General features: G+C 43.4%; 1 protein-coding gene across 1 annotated transcript in view; it reads left to right on the top strand.

Annotated features, from left to right (window-relative positions):
- The first annotated feature begins 4,016 nt into the window (after positions 1–4,016).
- LOC118366190 (ras-related and estrogen-regulated growth inhibitor-like) overlaps positions 4,017–22,610 on the top strand; it is a 42,684-nt gene continuing 24,090 nt past the window's right edge. Inside the window, exons 1-2 of the mRNA XM_035748675.2 lie at positions 4,017–4,329; positions 9,276–9,448. Coding sequence (XP_035604568.1) covers positions 9,388–9,448 — 61 coding nt within the window. The 5' untranslated portion in view covers positions 4,017–4,329; positions 9,276–9,387. The remainder of the gene's footprint in view (positions 4,330–9,275; positions 9,449–22,610) is intronic.

Below are 22,610 nucleotides of genomic sequence, written 5' to 3'. Positions count from 1 at the left end.
TCCACTGGTCTGGCCACTGAATCGAACATGCAGAACTATAATGACGAGACCTGACCACTCCTATAGGCAGGGCCTAAAGGGGTAAGCAGCAGTTGCTACATAAGATGAAGTATTCGTCCACGATCCAGTACACATAGCCGTACTTGGGGTAGTTCATTCAGGTGTTGCAGTAGAACAAGGGCTGTGCAGCATAGCAGGAGCATCTGCAGCAATAGGTTGACAAGACAGCGGTCGCCCAGGTATATGTCATCTTGCTCATAGATCTCAGGTTTCTACACCAACATGTCTTTGCCTGTGTACCCGGGTTCTCAATCTTCAGAGGGTCTCTGGCGTGACCTTCTTCCTGTGGACTTTGGAGGCTGTGCCAGTGTCAAGCGGACTCTTCATCATCCCGCATATCTCTGCATTCAGGTCCTTGGTGTAGGTGGCTGTGACCTCCAGAGCTCAAACCTTACAGGTCCTGCTCTCCTTTCTCTGAGACCGAATAGTATCTCGTTAATGTTATTGGGAGGGCTCTCTAGGGACTGGGCAGGGTCCGGCCAGACCATCTCATCAATTGTATGCATTTAATCACTTTCAAATTCATTTACGGAGCTATGGATGTTATAACAGACAATCCATGATTATACATTTGTTTACATTGACCTTGTTTACAAACGTTGGAGTAAAGCAAGTTTATATTTGGCGTTCTTACAGGACAGTTAAATGGAAACTCCACCACTTATCAACTTAATTTGTATTATTTCCAGCACAATACCAGTGTTAATATGTGAAACGGCGCATTTCTATGTTTTGTTGAAAAAGTGATTTTCAAATGGTGAGATTTGCGGTGACAGAGCATGAAAATACCCTCCCTTGGGCTAAACTCTTTGCAGGTTTTCAAAATCTGTTTTTTACTTAAGCCTACCCTGTGATATCAATCTTTTTTTGGTTTTTAACTATCTTTTTCAAAATGGATAATAGAAGCACACCGTTTACACATACAGTATGTAGACACTGGTTTGGTGCCACAGATGATCAATATGAGGTTAACAAACGGCGGAATTGCCCTTTTAAACTAAGCTCATGAAGCATTTATAGGTTACATTCTTCAAGAATCAATGGGTATATATCATTCATAAATCCAAAAATGGATGTAGACTGAAATTGTTGCTTTTGCGTAAAATTGTTCAAAGGTTTTACTGACTTACAGTTCATATTAGGAAATCAGTCAATTAAAAATAAGTCATTGGGCCCTAATCTATGGATTACATATGACTGGCAACACAGATATGCATATGTTGGTCACATCCCTTAACAACAAAAAAATGGTAGGGGAGTGGATCAGAAACCAGTCAGTATCCGGTGTGACCACAATTTGCCTCATGCATTGCGACACATCCCCTTCGCATAGAGTTGATCAGGCTGTTAATTGTGGCCCGTGGAATGCTTTCCCTCAACACTTCAATGACTCTGCGAAGTTGCTGGATATTGGCGGGAAATGGAACACGTCGATCCAGCAAGCACCATACATTACCCACTGAGCTACAGAGGATCTTCATGATGTCCATAATCAGGGCATGAAAAGAACATATCCATCAAGGCACCCCCAAAACAAATCGCAGTATTACTTTTTGAGGTTGCAGCTCCATAAGTCCATGCCTTGCATATGCAGGCACATGCACAGATCGAGGTCTGGGTACCTGAGCACCTGCCCTTCTGAAAGGTGCCCTTTCAGATTGGTGCTGTTTTTTTCTTCAGTTTTAGGGCTTTATTCAATCTGTATCACTGAAGAGTTACAGAACGTGTGATAGACTGGTAAAAGATCTTTATAGTTCTATATTCCCTTTTGTTATAGAATTGTAAGCTGTAAGACTAGAGGATCTCCTATCTAAAAACACTGACCCCTAGTGGTCTGAATTTAGCCTTTGACCTCAGCAAATATGAACGTATCCTTTCCTCAGCTTGCACTTAAGATGTTACCTTTGTTGATGATGCTTATGCATTATGTCTCAACCACAAGACTACATGTAACAAAGATTAAATTAAATGGAAACATTACACTATATACTATATACTATATACATTACACTATACACTATATATACAAAACAGTGGCGGTCAGTGCCATTTAAGATGAGGGAGGGGGATTTTTGTTTTTCATGACCATGACCTTATTTCTATTACAGTATATTGGATGACTCTCGTTCATATTCCATTCACCCAGTTCAATGTAATAGCGATAGGTTTAGGTTACGACATGATACTCAAATGTTCCCCTATACCTGTCATGAGGTTGCTACAACCAAGCCTATGAAAGAAAGTTTACAACGTAGGTGCACACAGGTCGAGAGACAAATTTGAGGTGACAGACGGTGACATTCAGTACCGCCTTTCACACACTTGCCTGCATCAAGCTGATCTAGGGTGTAATCATTAGACCAACAGTTGCAAACGAGAGTTTCTATTGGACAAATTCTGATCCCTGTTTTTTTTTCCCTTTGCTTCTGTTTAAGAAACATTTTTCAACAGAAATACATACCTGATTACAAGTAAACACTGTTTGCTTTGATAGCAGCCACGTTGTATTCCTTCTCGCATCTCTCCTCCTCTCACCTCTTCCCTTCACTTGTGGACTTCAATGCACAACACATCAGCTGTATGTGACCTGCCGAAAAACCTTTCCAAGCCAAACCTCTACACGCAACATTGTTGTCACCATATTAGCTAAAGTAACGTTAAAGTCAGCATATCTACTAGAACTAACCTGTTAGTAAACCTGCTAAAATCAGTAACGTTACAGTGTACAGTCAGTAAGCAGTTACACTGCAATACAGTGTAGAAAATAGTAAACAAATAAAGAACTCTTGAATGAGTAGGTGTGTCAACTTTTGACTGGTACTGTATGTGTTAAATGTTGGCTACAGGAGCATTAGATAATTCGCTATGAATGTATTTTATTTCGGGGGGGGGGCACTTTGAGCCCCTGCCCCCCCAAACGTCTGTGCATGGCCCTGCTCATATGGTTCTACAGTTATTGTATCTGAATATAAAGCTGGAATTCTGACCAATAGGGTTGCTCTCTATATCGCCAGTCTGGTGGACTTTGGAGAAAAGGTTCCTCTCACCCACACTGATGATCACTGTGCGCCAGGGAATGTGGAAAAAGATCAAATAGCCCTCTTTTTCTCGCAAACTGCACAACAGATCTCAAATGGAATGAAGGCCACCTTATTTACAAAGCCTTTATCAACTCTTTATGCAAAAAAATATATAAGCAAAGGAAACTAAGGATTCTGTTGATAAGAAATCTTAGGACAGGTCAATGGACATTTCCTCTCAGACCAATTTACAGCCAATGACATTTAAAATGTTCAAATCCATCCGACCTCAGTAAGATCAACCTTACCCAAATAGTGAGCACATAACAATATCATATACTTTACATCTTTTGAACATATATTTTTTTATTTAACTGTTATTTAACAATGACGGCCCACCAAAAGGCAAAAGGCCTCCTGCAGGGAGGGGGCTGGGATTAAAAGTAAAAAATGTATAAAATATAAATCTAGGACAAAGCGCACATCAGGACGTGAGACAACACAACAAAAAGAGACATAATAAGACCACAACGTAGCAAGGCAGCAACACATGACAACACAGCATGGTAGCAACAGGACAACAACAACATGGTACAAACATTATTGGGCACAGACAACAGCACAAAGGGCAAGAAGGTAGAACATCTGATTATCTGACTAAGATTGCTGCATTTTTTGTTGATGTGATCAAATTAAGCTACAGCGAGAGAGAGAGACTATGCTCTTGCACTTGTCCACAATCTCTGTCTTAAAATAGTAACCAATCATTACTTTCAATACAATACCATGATATATCAATTGATTATTCAAATGACATTGTAACCTAATTACTTATTTGTTCCTCTTTTGAGTCTAGCCTACGGTGTTTTATTTCATTTTAATGACGGTAGAGGGCCCTAGTGTCTTCCGCTTCCATCTGCATCAGATGCAACGGTATGCAGCGCGCCAATATGCTATCAAACACAGAAGTTCAGCAGCTCCACTCCGTGTCTTGCAGCTGACCCTCGTTTGGCGATACCTTGACAGTGCGGGTGGTTGACCACAGTTCAGTCTGCTTGGATCAGAGGACAAGTAGATGTGTCCACCTTGCGCTCCTAAGACTCTTCAGGAACGCTGGGTCCGAATTTGTTGGATTCGAGTCAAGACATCGCCTCTCCTTGTCACAAGCTGTAGAAACATTGATTAACTTTTGTTCCTCCATCGCAGCTGTTTTCAGAACAAGGATTGTTTTACATTGACCAGTCGTTTGGTGAGTCAACCTTTTATTATGAGATTAAGATTTCTTGTTTCAGAATGGAATGACATTGGTCTCCAAAAGTAACCTAACCGAAGTCACTTGGTTGTTCATATGGCTACATTAAACGAGAGCTAAAACTAAAAACGACGTTAAGTAAGTCAGCGTACTTTTAGTTTAATCTATTTCTCATTATTTTTCTAAAGTAATTATGCAATCTCCCGTTCTATTTCCACATACGCGTTGGTTCCACGTCAGTAGCATGTCAATGTCAACTGTAGACTAATGATGTGACACATCTCCTACCTACCTGTGGCCGACAACTATGATATGTTTTCTGCGGCTCATATTGGATAGGAACAAATAATTCAAGCACAATCTGTCACATGCAGCCTAGTGGTTAGAGTGTTGGGCAAATAACCAACCGAAAGGTCGCTGGTTCGAATGCCCGAGCTGAGCTCTTGAGCAATAGGCGCAGTGAATCAAATTAGGGTTATGTGACAATAAAACATCTATACACTAAAGAAATGGCCAAACGCATAAACAATGGATCAAATTCAGCCCATTATATTTTCACATGCAAAGAGAACGGTGTTTCTATTATTTCTGTAGGCCAATTAAAATGCTCAAGGAAAGACATTACTTGAAGCTGTACTTTGTTTGTTCATAATATAAAACATGAGCAATGGAGTAAACTTAGTTTTTTGTTTGGTAATAATAAGGCCAGACTGTTGTAGTAAGCCCAAAAAGGAATGTTTAAGTCATATTCTTCCAAAAACAATGGGTATGTCATTAATTGAAACAACTAGAAATGTTACATACTGTGGCTTTTAATGTAGAAGATAGTCTAATATGTCAGTGACCCCCATTCCCTGTGCAAGCCAAGCAGTGAGAATTATCACATTGCTGCTGCTCATTTCGCATTCATGTCATCTATGACTTGAGCTGGCTGTGTGGAGTGTTGTGTAACAGATCTGATGTTCTCAGAGTACACACACACACACACACACACACACACACCCTCAGACCAGGGTTCGCACAGGATTGGCAAGGGGACTGCCGAGAGGCAACCACTGCTTAATACCATAAGCTCAATGTGACTGAATGAAATAATGGAATTTTACATTGTGAGATCTTTCAAAGTGATCTTTCAATGTGATGTGCCCTTCAATTTACCACCTGGAAAGATTGGAATGTTATTGTATTATATTATCCAGGCAGGGTGCAGCATACTGAAATACACACAATTAGTGTTGAACCTTTTCAACAGCTTCTTCAACAGGTATGGAAAAGTGAACATTGAAAATACATCTTTGCTGTCATTTGCCACATTGACTCTGATAAAACAGTGCACACATCGGGCAGGTTTTTAGTGTCCCTTTGAAAAAGCGGTGGTTTTTGGAGGTCTTTCTTTAGCGTGTGGTGCACTATGGCTCAAAGCACTGACTCGGGTCTCCACCCAGGGTTTGGAAGCATTCAGCCTGTAATTCCATCTACTGAAGTAACTACGACACCACCCACATTCACTGCCGACTCAACACTAAATGACATAAATGGCACTGGGGACTGGGCATGGGCACAGAGCTCTGGCTTTGGCGTGGAAAGAAAAATAAATGTGCTTATTTGGAGTGTTTAGACAAGGTCTCGAGTGTACAGCCCTCAGGTGAAACGCCAGCACGTTGTATTTTCCTCGTCCTCGCTTTTAACAGGCTTTGATGGTATTTTCTTAAGCAATGAATCTTAAAGTTGTGTAGAGTATAGATTTACACAGAGGCAATGCACCTATCGTCCATATATCTCCCCTCCCCCTCTCTCTCTCTCACACACATCACCATACAGTATGCTCAGATCTCACTATCGCCCCAAGGCTCTTTGCGGCAGGATTCGTTATTATTTTTTAGACTCCAGATGTGTTTAATTTGTCACCAAGTCTGCCCGGCCTCATTCTCCCCTGACCACTTAGCAGCCACTTAACGCAATCCATCACAGGACTTATTGCGCCTATTCATCTGGCCTCCCCTTTATTACAGATAGTGTGGGCCAAGGGAAGTGGCAATGACGTTAGCAGGATGTGTGTGTGTGTGTGTGTGTGTGTGTGTGTGTGTGTGTGTGTGTGTGTGTGTGTGTGTGTGTGTGTGTGTGTGTGTGTGTGTGTGTGTGTGTGTGTGTGTGTGTGTGTGTGTGTGTGTGTGTGTGTGTGTGTGTGTGTGTGTGTGTGTGTGTGTGTGTGTGTCCCGCCTTGGCTCTACTTGACTTTACTTCTACTAGGTGGGTGCCCGGAAGAGCTGTAGCCTCACGGATGGGGAATATTGTTTAAATGTTGTTGCAACGTTGTGATACATGTGTCTCCAAAGCGAGACAGCCGTTAAAGCCAGACGGATAGACCGGGGTGTTCCAGTCTAGAACCTTCAGCTTCCCTTGGCAGGAGAGAAACGTTGTGAGATAGATGATGCTAATGTCTCACTCTGGAAAGAGAGAGGGAGACAGAGCTTGGCACTGCAGCCCCTGGTGCAGCAGCATAAGGCTGTATAAACCCAGAGTGGTGGTGTGGCCTCAGAAAGAGGTCTCCTGGGTCTCTCTGTTTATTGGGTCTGGATGGTGAAATGGGGGGATAGATGATGGGAGGGGAGCGATGGAGAGGATGACCTCAGCGATGTTGACTGAGACACTCGTTTGCCACTCAAGCCCCTTGGGGAGGCTAGGACAGGGCACAGACGGTGCACAATCATACCATATAAGGGCTCAATTTGAGAGGGAAGGCTAGGAGAGTGCTGTGTGACTGTACACAACAAGACAGTGAGGGGGTGAGTGTTATTGAGGGATGGCTGCCGATGGCACCAGTGCCAGGGTCTAAGAGAGATTGTGATAATGGGAGGTAATTCACCGCACTTCGTGATCTCAGCCAACCTGGTGTGAAATAAACTGTCTGTGTCTCAAATGACACTACTCTAGTCAAAAGTGGTTCTCTATGTATGGAATAGGGTTCCATTTGGAACGCAGACAATTTCCCTCAGTATATATGGTGTACTGAGCAGCACCCATTTTCTAAATGAGGGGGGAAAAACGCAATTGGAGCTGCCAGCCCAGGACGTAGACATACATTTGTACGGTGTTAATTAAACAGTGTTCATTGCGTAGTTGAAGAGAGAATGTGCAATCGTTTCCCGTCATTCCTCATAAAAAGGTGACGCATAGTACATCTATGCGTGATGTTTGGAGTTTTATTTCTGTCAGTTGTCTTTAGCGTCAGCAGCAACACAGATCGGCTGGTTTCTAGCTAAACAGATTAGTGCTGAATTGACTGTTATTTAGAGTACGGAGTCATTGGCTTTATTTCTGAATGAATAATTTCAGAAGACTGCCCTCCCACATAGGCGCGCACTCTCTCTATATGTGACACATATCAGTGGTGATGCTGTTGCTCGCGGTAACGCTTCTGCAGATGGGCCTCATCCATCCTTCAGTTGGTGTGAGCGTGTGTGTGTGTGTGTGTGTGTGTCAGGGCTAAGCCATTGATAAACAGGAGCCACAGCACCCTGACACATCCACAGCTTCTCGGAGAGGTTCACATTGCCTCTCCCTCCCCAGTGATATGGAGCTCCTTTTATATAATAAGAGATTATCAGAATGATGAACTGCCTGTCAGCACGAGGATGGCCAGAAAGACCTGCAGCCACCTGTTCCCCTAAGCCAAAATGGCTTACAGCGCATTGAGGGTCTTTAAATTAGCACAGCCATTGACAGCCATTTGACAGCCTCAAAGTACATTACACCTGATTTCTCATTACAAAGAGAACTACAGAGAATATAACACATACACCCATTATACATTTATTTCCTGCATTAGACATTAACATGCTTTTCTCGGATCCAGAGACCTCATCCCACATAAACCGGACAACCTCGAATCGCGTGCCTTTTCCATTTTTACGACTCACTGCCTTTGGGAATTGTATATTAAAGGCTTCTCGTCTGTCATTTCACATAGCTTCAGATCCCAGCAGGAAATAAACTACCGGTCCAAAGTTTTAGAACACCTACTCATCCAAGGGTTTTTCTTTATTTTTTTATGATTTTCTACATTGTAGAATAATAGTGAATACATCAAAACTATGAAATAACACATATGGAATCATGTAGTGGTTTCTTTGCAGCAATTCAACCACAAAGGCCTAATTCAGTCAGTCTCCTCTAAACGGTTGATGTTGAGATGTCTGTTACTCGAACTCTCTGAAGCATTTATTTGGGCTTCAATTTCTGAGGCTGGGAACTGTAATGACCTTATCCTCTGCAGCAGAGGTAACTGTGGCTCTTCCATTTCTGTGGCGGTCCTAATGAGGGCCAGTTTCATCATAGCGCTTGATGATTTTTGCGACTGCACTTGAAGAAACGTTAAAAGTTCTTGAAATGTTCAGTATTGACTGACCTTCATGTCTTAAAGTAATGATGGACTATTGTTTCTCTTTGCTTATTTGAGCTGTTCTTGCCATAATATGGACATGGTCTTTAACCAAATAGGGCTATCTTCTGTATACCCCATACTTTGTCACATCACAACTGATTGGCTCAAACGAATTAAGAAGGAAAGAAATTCCACAAATTAACTTTCAAGAAGGCACACCTGTTAATTGAAATTCCAGGTGACTACCTCATGAAGCTGGTTGAGAAAATGCCAAGAGTGTGCAAAGCTGTCATCAAGGCAAAGGGTGGCTATTTGAAGAATCTCAAATATAAAATATATATATATATATTTTTTTGTTAACACTTTTTTGGTTACTGCATGATTCCATATGTGTTATTTCATAGTTGTGATGTCTTCACTGTTATTCTACAATGTAGAAAAGAAAAACCCTTGAATGGTGTTTTAAAACTTTTGACCGGTAGTGTACATCTAAGTTGTTTTGTGACGAGCTGTTTCATATTAAAACCTTAAAGCCGTATTTGATGGTTTGCTTTCCCAGACATCCCAGCTCCCGTGTCTTGAACTGAGGATGGGTCGCTGATCCCGGAACCCCTGTGCGATCTATCAGCTCTGTGATTGGTCCGTTCTGGTTCCAGTCACTACCTGCTGCCATGGCGAAGAGCCCTGAGGTGAAGCTGGCCGTTTTCGGAAGAGCAGGAGTGGGTAAATCAGGTAGGAGGACCGCTATCTGTCTGCTTGCCTGCCTCCCTGCCTGTCCGTTCGCTGTACAATACAGTATGTGTATGTGCCTAATGCCTATCTGTTGGACTGTCTACACGATTTTCTGTCTGTTTCTCTCTGTCTGTCTTCCGGCTGTCTGTCTTTCCATGTTTGTGTCTTTCTCTTTGTTCATCTATTGGAGTGCATCAGTGAGCTTTGGCTTATGGGCTTATTTTTTGTTAGAAGAGCAGTATTTGTTTTAGTTCCCATGTTTCAGTGATGTTTACACTAGAAACAATCTACTAAAATACCCGCTGATTGTTGTTCTGGTCTGAAGTGCCCTTACTTTACCCAAGTCAATTCAACACATTCTGAATCACCGTTGCAAACTGCCTTAACTCTCCTGTATAGACGAATGCACATGGCAAACGGGGCCCCATATTTAGTATGCTGTGTAGGACGATATCTGCAGTAGCTAACAAGATAATGAAGAGCATATGTCTCTTGCACGGCACAAATGAAGACCGATTGCTCTCCATGGCGTTTGAAAAATATTTCTTTGAATGTTATCCATGTTTAATCATCCCATTATGTAACACTGATGTCTGTGAAGGTCAAATCAGGGACTGGTTTCCATGATAACCCATATAGTATTATAAGTATTGTACACTGTACAGGCAGGCAACAGGATGTACTTCGCAATGGACACGTGTTATTAACCACTAATAGGTCATGTGGAATAAGGAGTACCACTTCTATAAAAGGGAAGTATGAGTTTTACAGCCCAGCCCTGTACATTGCAAGACTTTACACACATCTTCCAACTATGACAGCCAAATTCAACTGGCGGCGCGTGGTCGTGGTCCGGACCCAGAGAAGGGTCAATACGGACCGAACAACATCTCATTTAGTTATATAAAAGTAAATACATCATTTTTAGACCGCTTTCAAAAATCAACCTGGTGCCACGGCCTCTCTAACTCAGCAAACTATTTTTCTCTCTCGACGCAACGCTCACCTCTACTAGTGCCCCGTCTATTCCAATCGCGAGGTTATATGCAAATACATGAGGCTACAGAACCTCGGGACAAGCAGGCAGACAGAAACAGAATGATTTGACCGCGGTTTAACTGTTAATAACGCAAATAGGAGCTTAGTTACAAGTATCTTTAGTAATATGGCTTTTTAAATTTTTTTAAATACAATTTTTCGCCGAAAACAATATTTCCAAAGACGTGTAGACGAAACGTAATTCTTCCCACAACCAGCACAAAACGAATGTGCCTGATATGCAGTGAGTCCGCAGCCCTCGTGAAAAGTGCCAATCGATCCAGTGTATACCATAACCGCGGAGGTGAGAACAAACAAGGTTAACCAACTCAAAGTCCTTGTCAATTCCCTGACAGCCCAACTACATTTTTTGGGAGTGTTCACTGAGGATAGCCTGGGTTTTTGGTAAAACACAACAACAACAAATTCTGACGCTTATTTGGTTAAAGAATGCATGCGTGAAGTTGCTGACACCTTGCTTGAAGCTAAAACAAAAAGATGAGCTCAGAGAAAAGATCAAACAGATCCCCACCGACAGGTTCCACACCAATGAGGAGAATGACATTTTAGCTGAAGATTTATTAACTTCATACCTTGGATGAGGCCATTCAGAATGCATCATGCGTTTCATTAGCTGTGGATGAATCAACAGATAACACTGATAATGCCCAGCTTCTGGTGTTTGTCAGATTGTATAATGAAACAAAGAAGGAATCCTGTGAGGAGCTGTTGGGCTTAACACATCTAGAAACACACACACACACACACACACACACACACACACACGCACACACACACACACACACACACACACACACACACACACACACACACACACACACACACACACACACACACACACACACACACACACACACACACACACACACACACACACACACACACACACACACACACACACACACACACACACACACACACACACACACACGGAGAGGATACCCCATAAGGGATGCTGACAAAAAAGGGGAGAGATCTGAAGTCAGTGGTCTCTATCAGCACAGACGGAGCTCTCGCCTTGATAGGAAAAGAGAGGGGACTGGTTGCACGTTTTAAAAAAGACCACCCTAAACCTGACATCATACCACTGCATCACCCATTAATCTGTGCTGTGTGCCAGTCTGGGAAAAGAGTATTCTGAGGTCATGACAACGATGATGAAACTTTTGAGAGCAACATCATCCCGATAACACCGCCTGCTACGAGGCTTTCTAACAGAGGCCAATGCCAGTTTTGCACAACAATATCATATTGCTCAGCAAAGGCAGGGTTTTGGAATGCTTTTGGGCCATTCGGGAGGAAATCAAAGCCTTTCTTATCAGCGCAAAAGAGTGATAAGGCAACCCAGTTTCCTGAGTTTTTGGAAGATGAGGAAAAGATGGAAACAGTTGCATTTTTGACAGACATCACATCACACCTTAATCAACCATGTTAAGCTTGCAGGGACAGAACAACACAGTGTGTGATATGATAACAGCAGTCCAGGCTTTCCGGAAGAAATTGGAGCTTTGAAGACTCACTGTTGGAAGAGAACTGCTGCTGCTCATCCAGAACCCCTTCATGGTCACAAATGTGACAACGTTGTCAGATAAGCAAAACAGATCAGATGTTGCAAAATGACAAAATGGAGTTGATTGAGCTGCAATAAAATGTGTCTTTGAAGGAGCAGGCTGGTGGTTGTGACCCTGTTACTTTCTGGGGAAAGCTGATGTCCATTTTCTCAAGAAACTGGCACTACACATCCTGACCATGTTTGGCTCCACATACAGCTGTGAATCAGCCTTCTCCACAATGAACTTTATTTTTTTTTAAACAAATACCACACCGGGCTCACCGATGCACACCTGCAACGTTATCTGAGTTGCTCGCACACCATTTGTGCCAAAGTTCAAAGCATTGGCAGGAAACAGAAAGCACAATTTCTCTCATTGATGCAAGAGCCAGGCCCAGAGTGGCTTACACATGAATGTTGCATGGCCCACAGTGACTTTCTGATCACTCAGATGATTATCTTCAGTTCTCCAGAAAACGTGCAGTGTGTTTCATGTCAGTATTATTTAATCATTCAAGGCCCAATGTACAATGGTTCACAGTGCTTAGACAACTGTGCAACCACTTTTGTTCTTCAGCAATGATGCGCGCGTTTACATTCAAAATAAAGAAGTTGTAATTCATTTTATTGTCTCATTTAATATATTTAATGCACATTTTATATCGCAATATGTTTCGTAAAATTGTAGACGACTCTATTTGTTACTACGCTGTACCACAGCGCCAATAAAGAGCGATATCCATCCGGACCTTTGCCACCGAGGGAAATTTGTGTCACTGGACCTCCTGAAGTAGTCGTTGAGTAGCCCTGTCCTGTGACGTTCTTGTTGCCATTGCTAACCTGACGAATTAGACATGTGCATAAGAGATTTACATCTGATCATGGCTCGCAGAAACAAATGTTTCAAAACCACATGACTCACAACACGATAAATGAGAGCGACGTACTGCTCTCCAGCACAGTGTACTGATAAATGTCTGAGGAAATGGGGGCGAGGAGACATTTAGGCTAGCAGCTTTGTGGTGTATCAGGCACCAGTTTGTAAAACATTTTCATTTGAAGACTCAATCCAAACTTGAAAGAAGAGGTCAGACGGATCAGTGTGGTACTCAGAAGTCCAGCCGTTGCAACTCTCAAACTGACGTCTTGGACCAAACAGTTTGCAGATGACAGCTTTAAATTGGTGACGGCCGCCTCCAACGTCAATTACAAGAGAAAGTCACCGCCTTTCTGAAAGGAATATGACGAAACATTGGCACTTGGCCAAAGCTAAGTGCTTTTGCTAATTTTCTGTACAATTCTACAGATTCCGATGTCAAATATACGTGTTATGTTTTTCAACCATATCGGGTTACTTACATTCAGAAAGACCGGGGTTATCAGTGGATAAGGAGAGAGTTTGAGTCAGAGAGAAGGTGGGTGTGATTGCTTTCTGAGAATTTATCGGTAGCCGGGTTAACCTGACAGAACCACTGCGGTGTTTTCCAGAAGCTAAAGACCCGGAGCTTAATTGCAAATTGACACTTGCATTAAGGATTTTAGTAGAACGTGCAGTAGGCCATTCATTACTCTACCTTTTTTATTTTTCATTTATTTATTTAACCTTTTTAACTGGGCAAGTCAGTTAAGAACCAATTCTTATTTACAACGTTGGCCTACCCCGGCCAGACCCTAACACGGACGACTGCTGGGCCAATTGTGCGCCACCCTATGGGACACCCAATCACGCCCGGTTGTGATACAGCCTAGTTACCAATGTAATTAGGGCAATAAAAATCGATGTTTTGTCATACCCGTGGTATACGGTCTGATATACCACAGCCATCAGCCAATCAGCATTCAGTGCTCGAACCACCCAGTTAATAATACATGTAAATATGATAAATATTACCACACTTGCAAGGGGATGATTCATCTTGTCTCTTCAATAAGTAACATAGATTCTCGATGTGGTACATAACATCAGATTACTCAAACCTCGTTCAGGGCTCACAAATATTGCTGTTTAGACTATATGGATATTTATTTTTTAAGCCGCAGTGCTTGTTGACACAATGCCCACTTAACCCGGAAGCCAGCCGCACCAATGTGTCAGAGGAAACACTGTGCGCCAGGCGACCATGTGAGCGTGCACTGCCCCCAACCCACCACAGGAGTCGCTAGTGCGTGATGAGACAAGGCATCCCTGCCGGCCAAACCAAATCCTAACCCGATCGACGCTGGGCCAATTATGCGCCGCCCCATGGGTCTCCCGATCTTGGCCGGCTGCGACAGAGCCTGGACTTGAACCCAGAATCTCTAGTGGCACAGCTAGCACTGCGATTTAGTGCATCACTCGAGAGGCCTTCATAAAAGGTACTTTATTAGAGTTATTGCAGTATGAGTTGGCACAAAAACATCCTGGCTTCAGTGCAAACTTATCGCCCCCTTCCTCAAAAGGAATCTCCTTACATTGGAGTGCACAGTACACCTTCTGCCTCTGTTTCCAATAGATTCATGTTTTCTGTGGTGACTTTCAGACTGTCAGCATCACCTCATTTTCCTTCTTGGTCTCCTGGAGACAGGATGATATTAATGGGCACTATTTCTGTAAGGGAATGGGAGCGTGACTGCATATTAAAGATACACATGCACAATCACTGGATTGTTGGCCAGCAGAAAACATTTACTATGATAAACAGAAGATTGGTTGGTTCAGGAAAGGGACGTTTCTTGGCTTGAGGAGGACGGTGTGTGTGAGACTTGGCTGGTTTGGATTGGTTGGTAAGACCCGGGTTTAAGTATTGTCTATCCCTGATTGGTTGGTTCAGGGAATGTCAAGGGACATTTCTTGGCTTGAGAACTCTGTGTGTTCGTGAGACTTAGTTTTGATTGGTTGGAAAGATGTCTTGACTTCCTTAGACACACATAGACCAAGGTCTAATAAAGCTACAGAGTATATTGACAGACTGTGTGGATGGAGTCTGTTCCAGGGCTTCTCAGACTTTGGCATATTGACTCATTGGAGAGATGCTGGAGTCTGGAGATGCTATTTGTCAAACACACACACACTGGCAATCACACAAACTGACACACACACACACACACACACACACACACACACACACACACACACACACACACACACACACACACACACACACACTCTCTTGTGTGATGTGAGGTGTCAGCGTGGCTCCGGCAGCGTGGTGTATTTTTTGGGGGAGTCCAAATAAAGTGGAAACAAGGTTTATTGAGTGCGAAATGTGGCCCCATAAAAGGGCCCGTCAGCTAGCTCCCCGAACATCCTGCCTCTCTCTCCCTCCGCTCCCTCCATCCCTGCCTAATGGAGAAGAAAAGATAACAATAATAACGTCTCCTGCTCGCTGCTCTCCTCTTCTCCTCTCAGCCCAGAAATATTGCTGTTTATGGTTTCCAACCCAACACCTCAAGGTAGACCATGAATCAGCTTAATGCAAGTGTCTTGTATAAGAGATATATGTAAACAGTCTTTCACACCGAAAGGGCAAGGATGAGGAGTTGAGCCTTTGGAAAACAAAGAAACGGGCAGGTAGTGCTGCCCCGAAGATGAACGTTCACCATAATTTAGGTGCTTATATTATAGACCACACAGTCAGTCTGTTGCTCAGCACTGAGTGTGTGTTATTTTGTTGTAGTCAGATTGTTTTTATGACATTCTGGGAACAGGACCCCCCACAGGTCTTCATGACATGCCTTTCTAACACACATACATACAGTACCAGTCAAAAGTTTGGACACACTTCAAGGGTTTTTCTTTTTGACTATTTTATACATTGTAGAATAATAGTGAAGACATCAAAACTATGAAATAACACATATGGAATAATGCAATAATGATTATATTCAGCCCAAGGGCACAACGGCCACTTTGGCTGCAAAAGGCCTGGATTTTTTTTAGGGGGCATTATGGTCACACAAGAGGGATGCCGCCGGGAAATTTGAGGCCTGGTGAGAGTATTATCATGGGTTTAGTTGTCAAATTGTGAATGAGCGACTGATGAAGTGTGTGCAGCCTGCGCAAGAAACAAAGCAGAGCTCATGCCTTTCATGCAACTTTTTTCAAATCATCATTAGTCTCGTCATGCAGCCTTATTAGAATGTCATAAAAATCTAAACATACAGCCCGACATTTGTGTAACAACTAAACTTGCATAAATAACTCTAAGCATATCGGAGGACCAGTTTCTTTGTTCACCGCTCAACACAGAATAGCTGCATGTACACACTCCCTCTGAAACCATTTGGAGAAAATATCCTTTCTATTTTATTCAGCTATGTTCCATAGTATTCTTCAAACTATAAAATAATGCCACAGAATTCTAAGCTAATCTTGTCTGCTAAATTAACTAGTGTAGCCCACAGCCATATGGCATACCCAGATCAGGGACAAATCAGAGTAGGCTGAAATAGACGACATTTTCTTCGTATCATGTTTCTTTAGACCTGTCTAAAATAAATCATGGATTTATTGTGATGGTGTAGGCTATATTCAATAGATTTATGAGATTACTGGTTGCAGCACCGCCTGGTATGGCAACTGCTCGGCCTCCGATCACATGGCACTACAGAGGGTAGTGCGAACGGCCCAGTACATCACTGGGGCCAAGCTTCCTGCCATCCAGGACCTCTATACCAGGCAGTGTCAGAAAATTGTCAAAGACTCCAGACACCCTAGTCCTAGACAGTTCTCTCTGCTACCGCACGGCAAGTGACACCGGAGTGCCAAGTCTAGGCCCAAGAGACTTCTAAATAGCTTCTACCCCAAAGCCATAAGACTCCTGAACATCTTAGTCAAATGGCTACCCAGACTATTCACATTGCCGCCGCCCTCTCCACACCACTGCCACTCTCTGTTGTCATCGATTCATAGTCACTTTAATTAACTCTCCCTACATGTACATACTACCTCAACTAACCGGTGCCCCCGCACATTGACTCTGTACCGGCACCACCCCCCCCGTATATATTGTTATTTCTTACTGTGCCTCTTTAATTACGTGTTACTTTTATCTCTTATTCATATTATCCATATTATTTGAAACTGCACTGTCGGTTAGGGGCTCGTAAGTAAGCATTTCACTATAAGGTAATGCCTGTTGTATTCTGCGCATGTGACTAATCCAATTTGATTGGATTTTGATTTGATTTGACTCTTTAAAATGTAGATGTTCCTACGGTCTGCATCAGTGGAAGCCAGGAGATGCTAAATGTGTTTATGTTAGTTAATTAATGGTCAATTACCATGAGACCGGCAGTGATTTGCTTGACAATCTCTGGCTGACAAAATGTAATGACGGCCACAGCCCTACCAATAGCTCTTTGGTATGCACTGAACAGCCCTGTGCAAGAACCTACAAGAAAGTGTGGACCGGTTTGCATGCTGTTTGGAATACCCTCATTATATTTAGGATGGCACAGTGGCCCTGTGGGTATAAGCTGTGATTCATCGTGGACATTATTCCACTGCACAGGTGCACTAATTACCAATCATTGCTGGAATTTCCATTCCTGAGATAAGAACCTCGGAGAGGCTTAGGGGTCTCTTAAAAAGACAGGCGTGATTAGAAGTTTTGGGAATACTTCTAAAATCGAGAGGCGAGCCAAGTTCCTTCAAGGTTTTCAGTGATATGTACCCCATACGTGTTGGCACAGCTACAGCAACAGTGCAATTTTTTAAATATATATATTTTTTAACCTTTATTAAACTAGGCAAGTCAATTAAGAACAAATTCTTATTTTCAATGACGGCCTAGGAACAGTGGGTTAACTGCCTGTTCAGGGGCAGAACGACAGATTTGTACCTTGTCAGCTTGAGGGTTTGAACTTGCAACCTACCGGTTACTAGTCCAACGCTCTAACCACGAGGCTACGCTGCCACCAGCAATGCTGATCCATGTAATGTGTTTATGCGACTTGTGCATCCAGTATGTTATCTAGGCATTTAGATTTAGGGGCTAAAAGAGATCAGAGGGTGGTTATGGGAAATGTGGGAAGTTGGTAAGCTGGTCTGTTTATTAAATTGTGTGTTTTCCAGAACCCTGACAAACAAAGCAAATTAATGCATTATTTATGTTTGTTTTTAATGTCCAACCATCGCTTCATCATTTGGTCAAGTGGTCTTTATCTCACTTGGAAAACCCCCTAAACCCTACACAGTTCATACAAACTCAGAGTGCACTAAGTACTGTAAGTAAATTGTATCTCAAGGAGTGTTGTTGCTAAAGGATTGAGATTTACAGTAGTCCTACAAATGTGATACACCGATTTGACTCCACAGGTAACTTGAGTTCAGACAGACAATGCTACATAAGCTTTTAGAATGTGAAAAACATTTCATAGAAAGTTCTGGTATTTCGGACCCACTCACACCTCTCCTGTTCTGTTGATTTACAGCCATAGCGATTTGTAGCGTAGACACATAACAGGGAGTAAATATTCTACAGTAGCCTATTTTCCAGACTGAGGGAGTAATATTCAGGTTACATGCTGTAAGGCTAGATATACTTTGCAGGCGAATGAAGATGTCATTCGCATGCTATGGCTTTTTAAGGCCCTCCATGAATAACGTAAGACATTGCATTGTCAGTCATTAATTATGTAGCTACTTGTTTAGCTTCACAGGTGTCGTGAGGGCTTGCAAATGGCCTTTCTGCTGGCGAGAGCTCAAACAAAATGTATGACTAAATCTTAGGAAACAGGATCCTGCTATTCCTTTGGTAAGCAAGTAAAACCAAAAGACTGTACTGTATGACTCGAACACAGACCGCCAGTGCCTCTTCTGTCACCTATTTCTCCTCGGTAAGTAAAGGGACTGAGCCGGGCCAGCTAACATTACCATCCGTCATTGGTCCTGGTAAGAGATTGATTTGGCGAGAGAAAATGGGCCAAAGAAAAGAAGCGTAAATGAGGAGTGATGGGAAATGATTTCGGGTTAGACAGGCGAAATGAGGGTAGTCAGCCTGTTGGGCGTTGTTTCTATACAGTGCTGGAGTGTTAAGAAACTGAGACGGGAAAGATACTGCAAGTGTGGCCAGGTGATACAGATGTGTGCGTGTGTGCGTGTGTGTGTGTGTGTCTGCCTGCTTAGGAAGATCTGATCACAACGTGTATTTTAATCGTCTACACCTGTCCAAAAAATGTGAGCACAATCAGAATGTGGACAAGATCAGGACAAAGGGTTAGTAGCAGGTATAAACAAGGCTTACAGTATATGTATGCTTGCCACATATTGGCACACATGTTGCATCGACAATTCCAACAGCATCTCCTCTTCCCTTCCTCCCTTTTGCTCTCTGTCTCTCTCTCTCTCTCTCTCTCTCTCTTCTCTCTTCTCTCTTCTCTCTCTCTGAACGTATTATCTACACCCCAGAACATCATTTTGACCTCACAGTGGAACAGGATGTCCTCGGCGCTTACATCTATTTGAGCTGTCAAAAGACCTTGCTTTTCTTCCGTCTACCTCAGCATTCACACACTTCCACTGAACCCACTCATCTCACTCCTATTCTTCTCTCTCTCTCTCTCTCTCTCTCTCTCTCTCTCTCTCTCTCTCTCTCTCTCTCTCTCTCTCTCTCTCTCTCTCTCTCTCTCTCTCTCTCTCTCTCTCTCTCTCTCTCTCTCTCTCTCTCTCTCTCTCTCTCTCTCTCTCTCTCTCTCTCTCTCGCTCGCGCGCAATTGCGTCGCAGGAAGATGGGCTTTTTGAACATGATTTATTTATTAACCTATTTATGTATGTAATTTTAGACCATGCACTAAAATGCTCTCCCAGACTATTTGTCCATACGTACGTAGGTCTACCCACTCCTCACTCCCTCGCCTTGCTTGCCTCCAGTTCGTCACGAGTTCTCTATGCCGCTGGTCTCCTTAGTGGCGAGTGAGTCATCGTTAGCATTTCGCTCCCTTTTAACAGCCTTCCCAGCTGTGTCTCGGGAGAGTAGGACGGCTTTTAAAATGTAATGGTGGATCTATTAAGCATTTTCTTGTTGCTTTCTTTTGCTTTTTAAAGACGCAGGGCTTGTGAGGAAACGCTCGAGTAAATGTATTTGTTTTCCTGTGGCACGCTTTTGGCAAATTGAGTGGCTGTGAATGGCTGAGTTCCTAAGTGGATCTGTCCACCCTCTCAATAACACACTACACACACTCTAATACTTGTCTTCAGGTGGGCCCAACACACTCTAAGGTGGGCCCAACACACTCTAATGTGCCCACTCTAATGCTAGTCTTCAGGTGGGCCCAACACACTCTAATACTTGTCTTCAGGTGGGTACAACACACTCTAATGCTTGTCTTCAGGTGGGCACAACACACTCTAATGCTAGTCTTCAGGTGGGCACAACACACTCTAATGCTAGTCTTCAGGTGGGCCCAACACACTAATGCTTGTCTTCAGGTGGGCACAACACACTCTAATGCTTGTCTTCAGGTGGGCACAACACACTCTAATGCTTGTCTTCAGGTGGGCACAACACACTCCAATGCTTGTCTTCAGGTGGGCACAACACACTCTTATGCTTGTCTTCAGGTGGACACAACACACTCTTATGCTTGTCTTCAGGTGGACACAACACACTCTAATGCTTGTCTTCAGGTGGGCACAACACACTTTAATGCTTGTCTTCAGGTGGGCACAACACACTCTAATACTAGTTTTCAGGTGGGCACAACACACTCTAATGCTTGTCTTCAGGTGGGCACAACACACTCTAATGCTTGTCTTCAGGTGGGCACAACACACTCTAATGCTTGTCTTCAGGTGGGCACAACACACTCTAATGCTTGTCTTTGGGTGGGCACAACACACTCTAATGCTTGTCTTCGGGTGGGCACAACACACTCTAATGCTTGTCTTCAGGTGGGCACAACACACTCTAATGCTTGTCTTCAGGTGGGCACAACACACTCTAATGCTTGTCTTCAGGTGGGCACAACACACTCTAATGCTTGTCTTCAGGTGGGCACAACACACTCTAATGCTTGTCTTCAGGTGGGCACAACACACTCTAATGCTTGTCTTCAGGTGGGCACAACACACTCCAATGCTTGTCTTCAGGTGGGCACAACACACTCTTATGCTTGTCTTCAGGTGGGCTTGTCTTCAGGTGGACACAACACACTCTAATGCTTGTCTTCAGGTGGGCACAACACACTCTAATGCTTGTCTTCAGGTGGGCACAACACACTCTAATGCTTGTCTTCAGGTGGGCACAACACACTCTAATGCTTGTCTTCAGGTGGGCACAACACACTCCAATGCTTGTCTTCAGGTGGGCACAACACACTCTAATGCTTGTCTTCTGGTGGACACAACACACTTTAATGCTTGTCTTCAGGTGGCCACAACACACTCTTATGCTTGTCTTCAGGTGGACACAACACACTCTAATGCTTGTCTTCAGGTGGGCACAACACACTTTAATGCTTGTCTTCAGGTGGGCACAACACACTCTAATACTAGTTTTCAGGTGGGCACAACACACTCTAATGCTTGTCTTCAGGTGGGCACAACACACTCTAATGCTTGTCTTCAGGTGGGCACAACACACTCTAATGCTTGTCTTCAGGTGGGCACAACACACTCTAATGCTTGTCTTCAGGTGGGCACAACACACTCTAATGCTTGTCTTCAGGTGGGCACAACACACTCTAATGCTTGTCTTCAGGTGGGCACAACACACTCTAATGCTTGTCTTCAGGTGGGCACAACACACTCTAATGCTTGTCTTCAGGTGGGCCCAACACACTCTAATGCTAGTCTTCAGGTGGGCCCAACACACTCTAATGCTTGTCTTCAGGTGGGCACAACACACTCTAATGCTTGTCTTCAGGTGGGCACAACACACTCTAATGCTTGTCTTCAGGTAGACAACACACTAATGCTTGTCTTCAGGTGGGCACAACACACTCTAATGCTTGTCTTCAGGTGGACACAACACACTTTAATGCTTGTCTTCAGGTGGGCACAACACACTCTATTGCTTGTCTTCAGGTGGGCACAACACACTCTAATGCTTGTCTTCAGGTGGGCACAACACACTCTAATGCTTGTCTTCTGGTGGACACAACACACTCTAATGCTTGTCTTCAGGTGGGCACAACACACTCTAATGCTTGTCTTCAGGTGGACACAACACACTCTAATGCTTGTCTTTAGGTGGGCACAACACACTCTAATGCTTGTCTTCTGGTGGACACAACACACTTTAATGCTTGTCTTCAGGTGGGCACAACACACTCTATTGCTTGTCTTCAGGTGGGCACAACACACTCTAATGCTTGTCTTCTGGTGGACACAACACACTCTAATGCTTGTCTTCAGGTGGGCACAACACACTCTAATGCTTGTCTTCAGGTGGGCACAACACACTCTAATGCTTGTCTTCTGGTGGACACAACACACTCTAATGCTTGTCTTCAATGGGCTTATGCTTGTCTTCAGGTGGGCACAACACACTCTAATGCTTGTCTTCAGGTGGGCACAACACACTAATGCTTGTCTTCAGGTGGGCACAACACACTCCAATGCTTGTCTTC

Source organism: Oncorhynchus keta, chromosome 33 (genome assembly GCF_023373465.1).
Source record: "Oncorhynchus keta strain PuntledgeMale-10-30-2019 chromosome 33, Oket_V2, whole genome shotgun sequence".
Classification (NCBI taxonomy): domain Eukaryota; kingdom Metazoa; phylum Chordata; class Actinopteri; order Salmoniformes; family Salmonidae; genus Oncorhynchus; species Oncorhynchus keta.
Note: the sequence above shows the minus strand (reverse complement) of the source record. Positions and strands in the feature narration are given on the sequence as shown.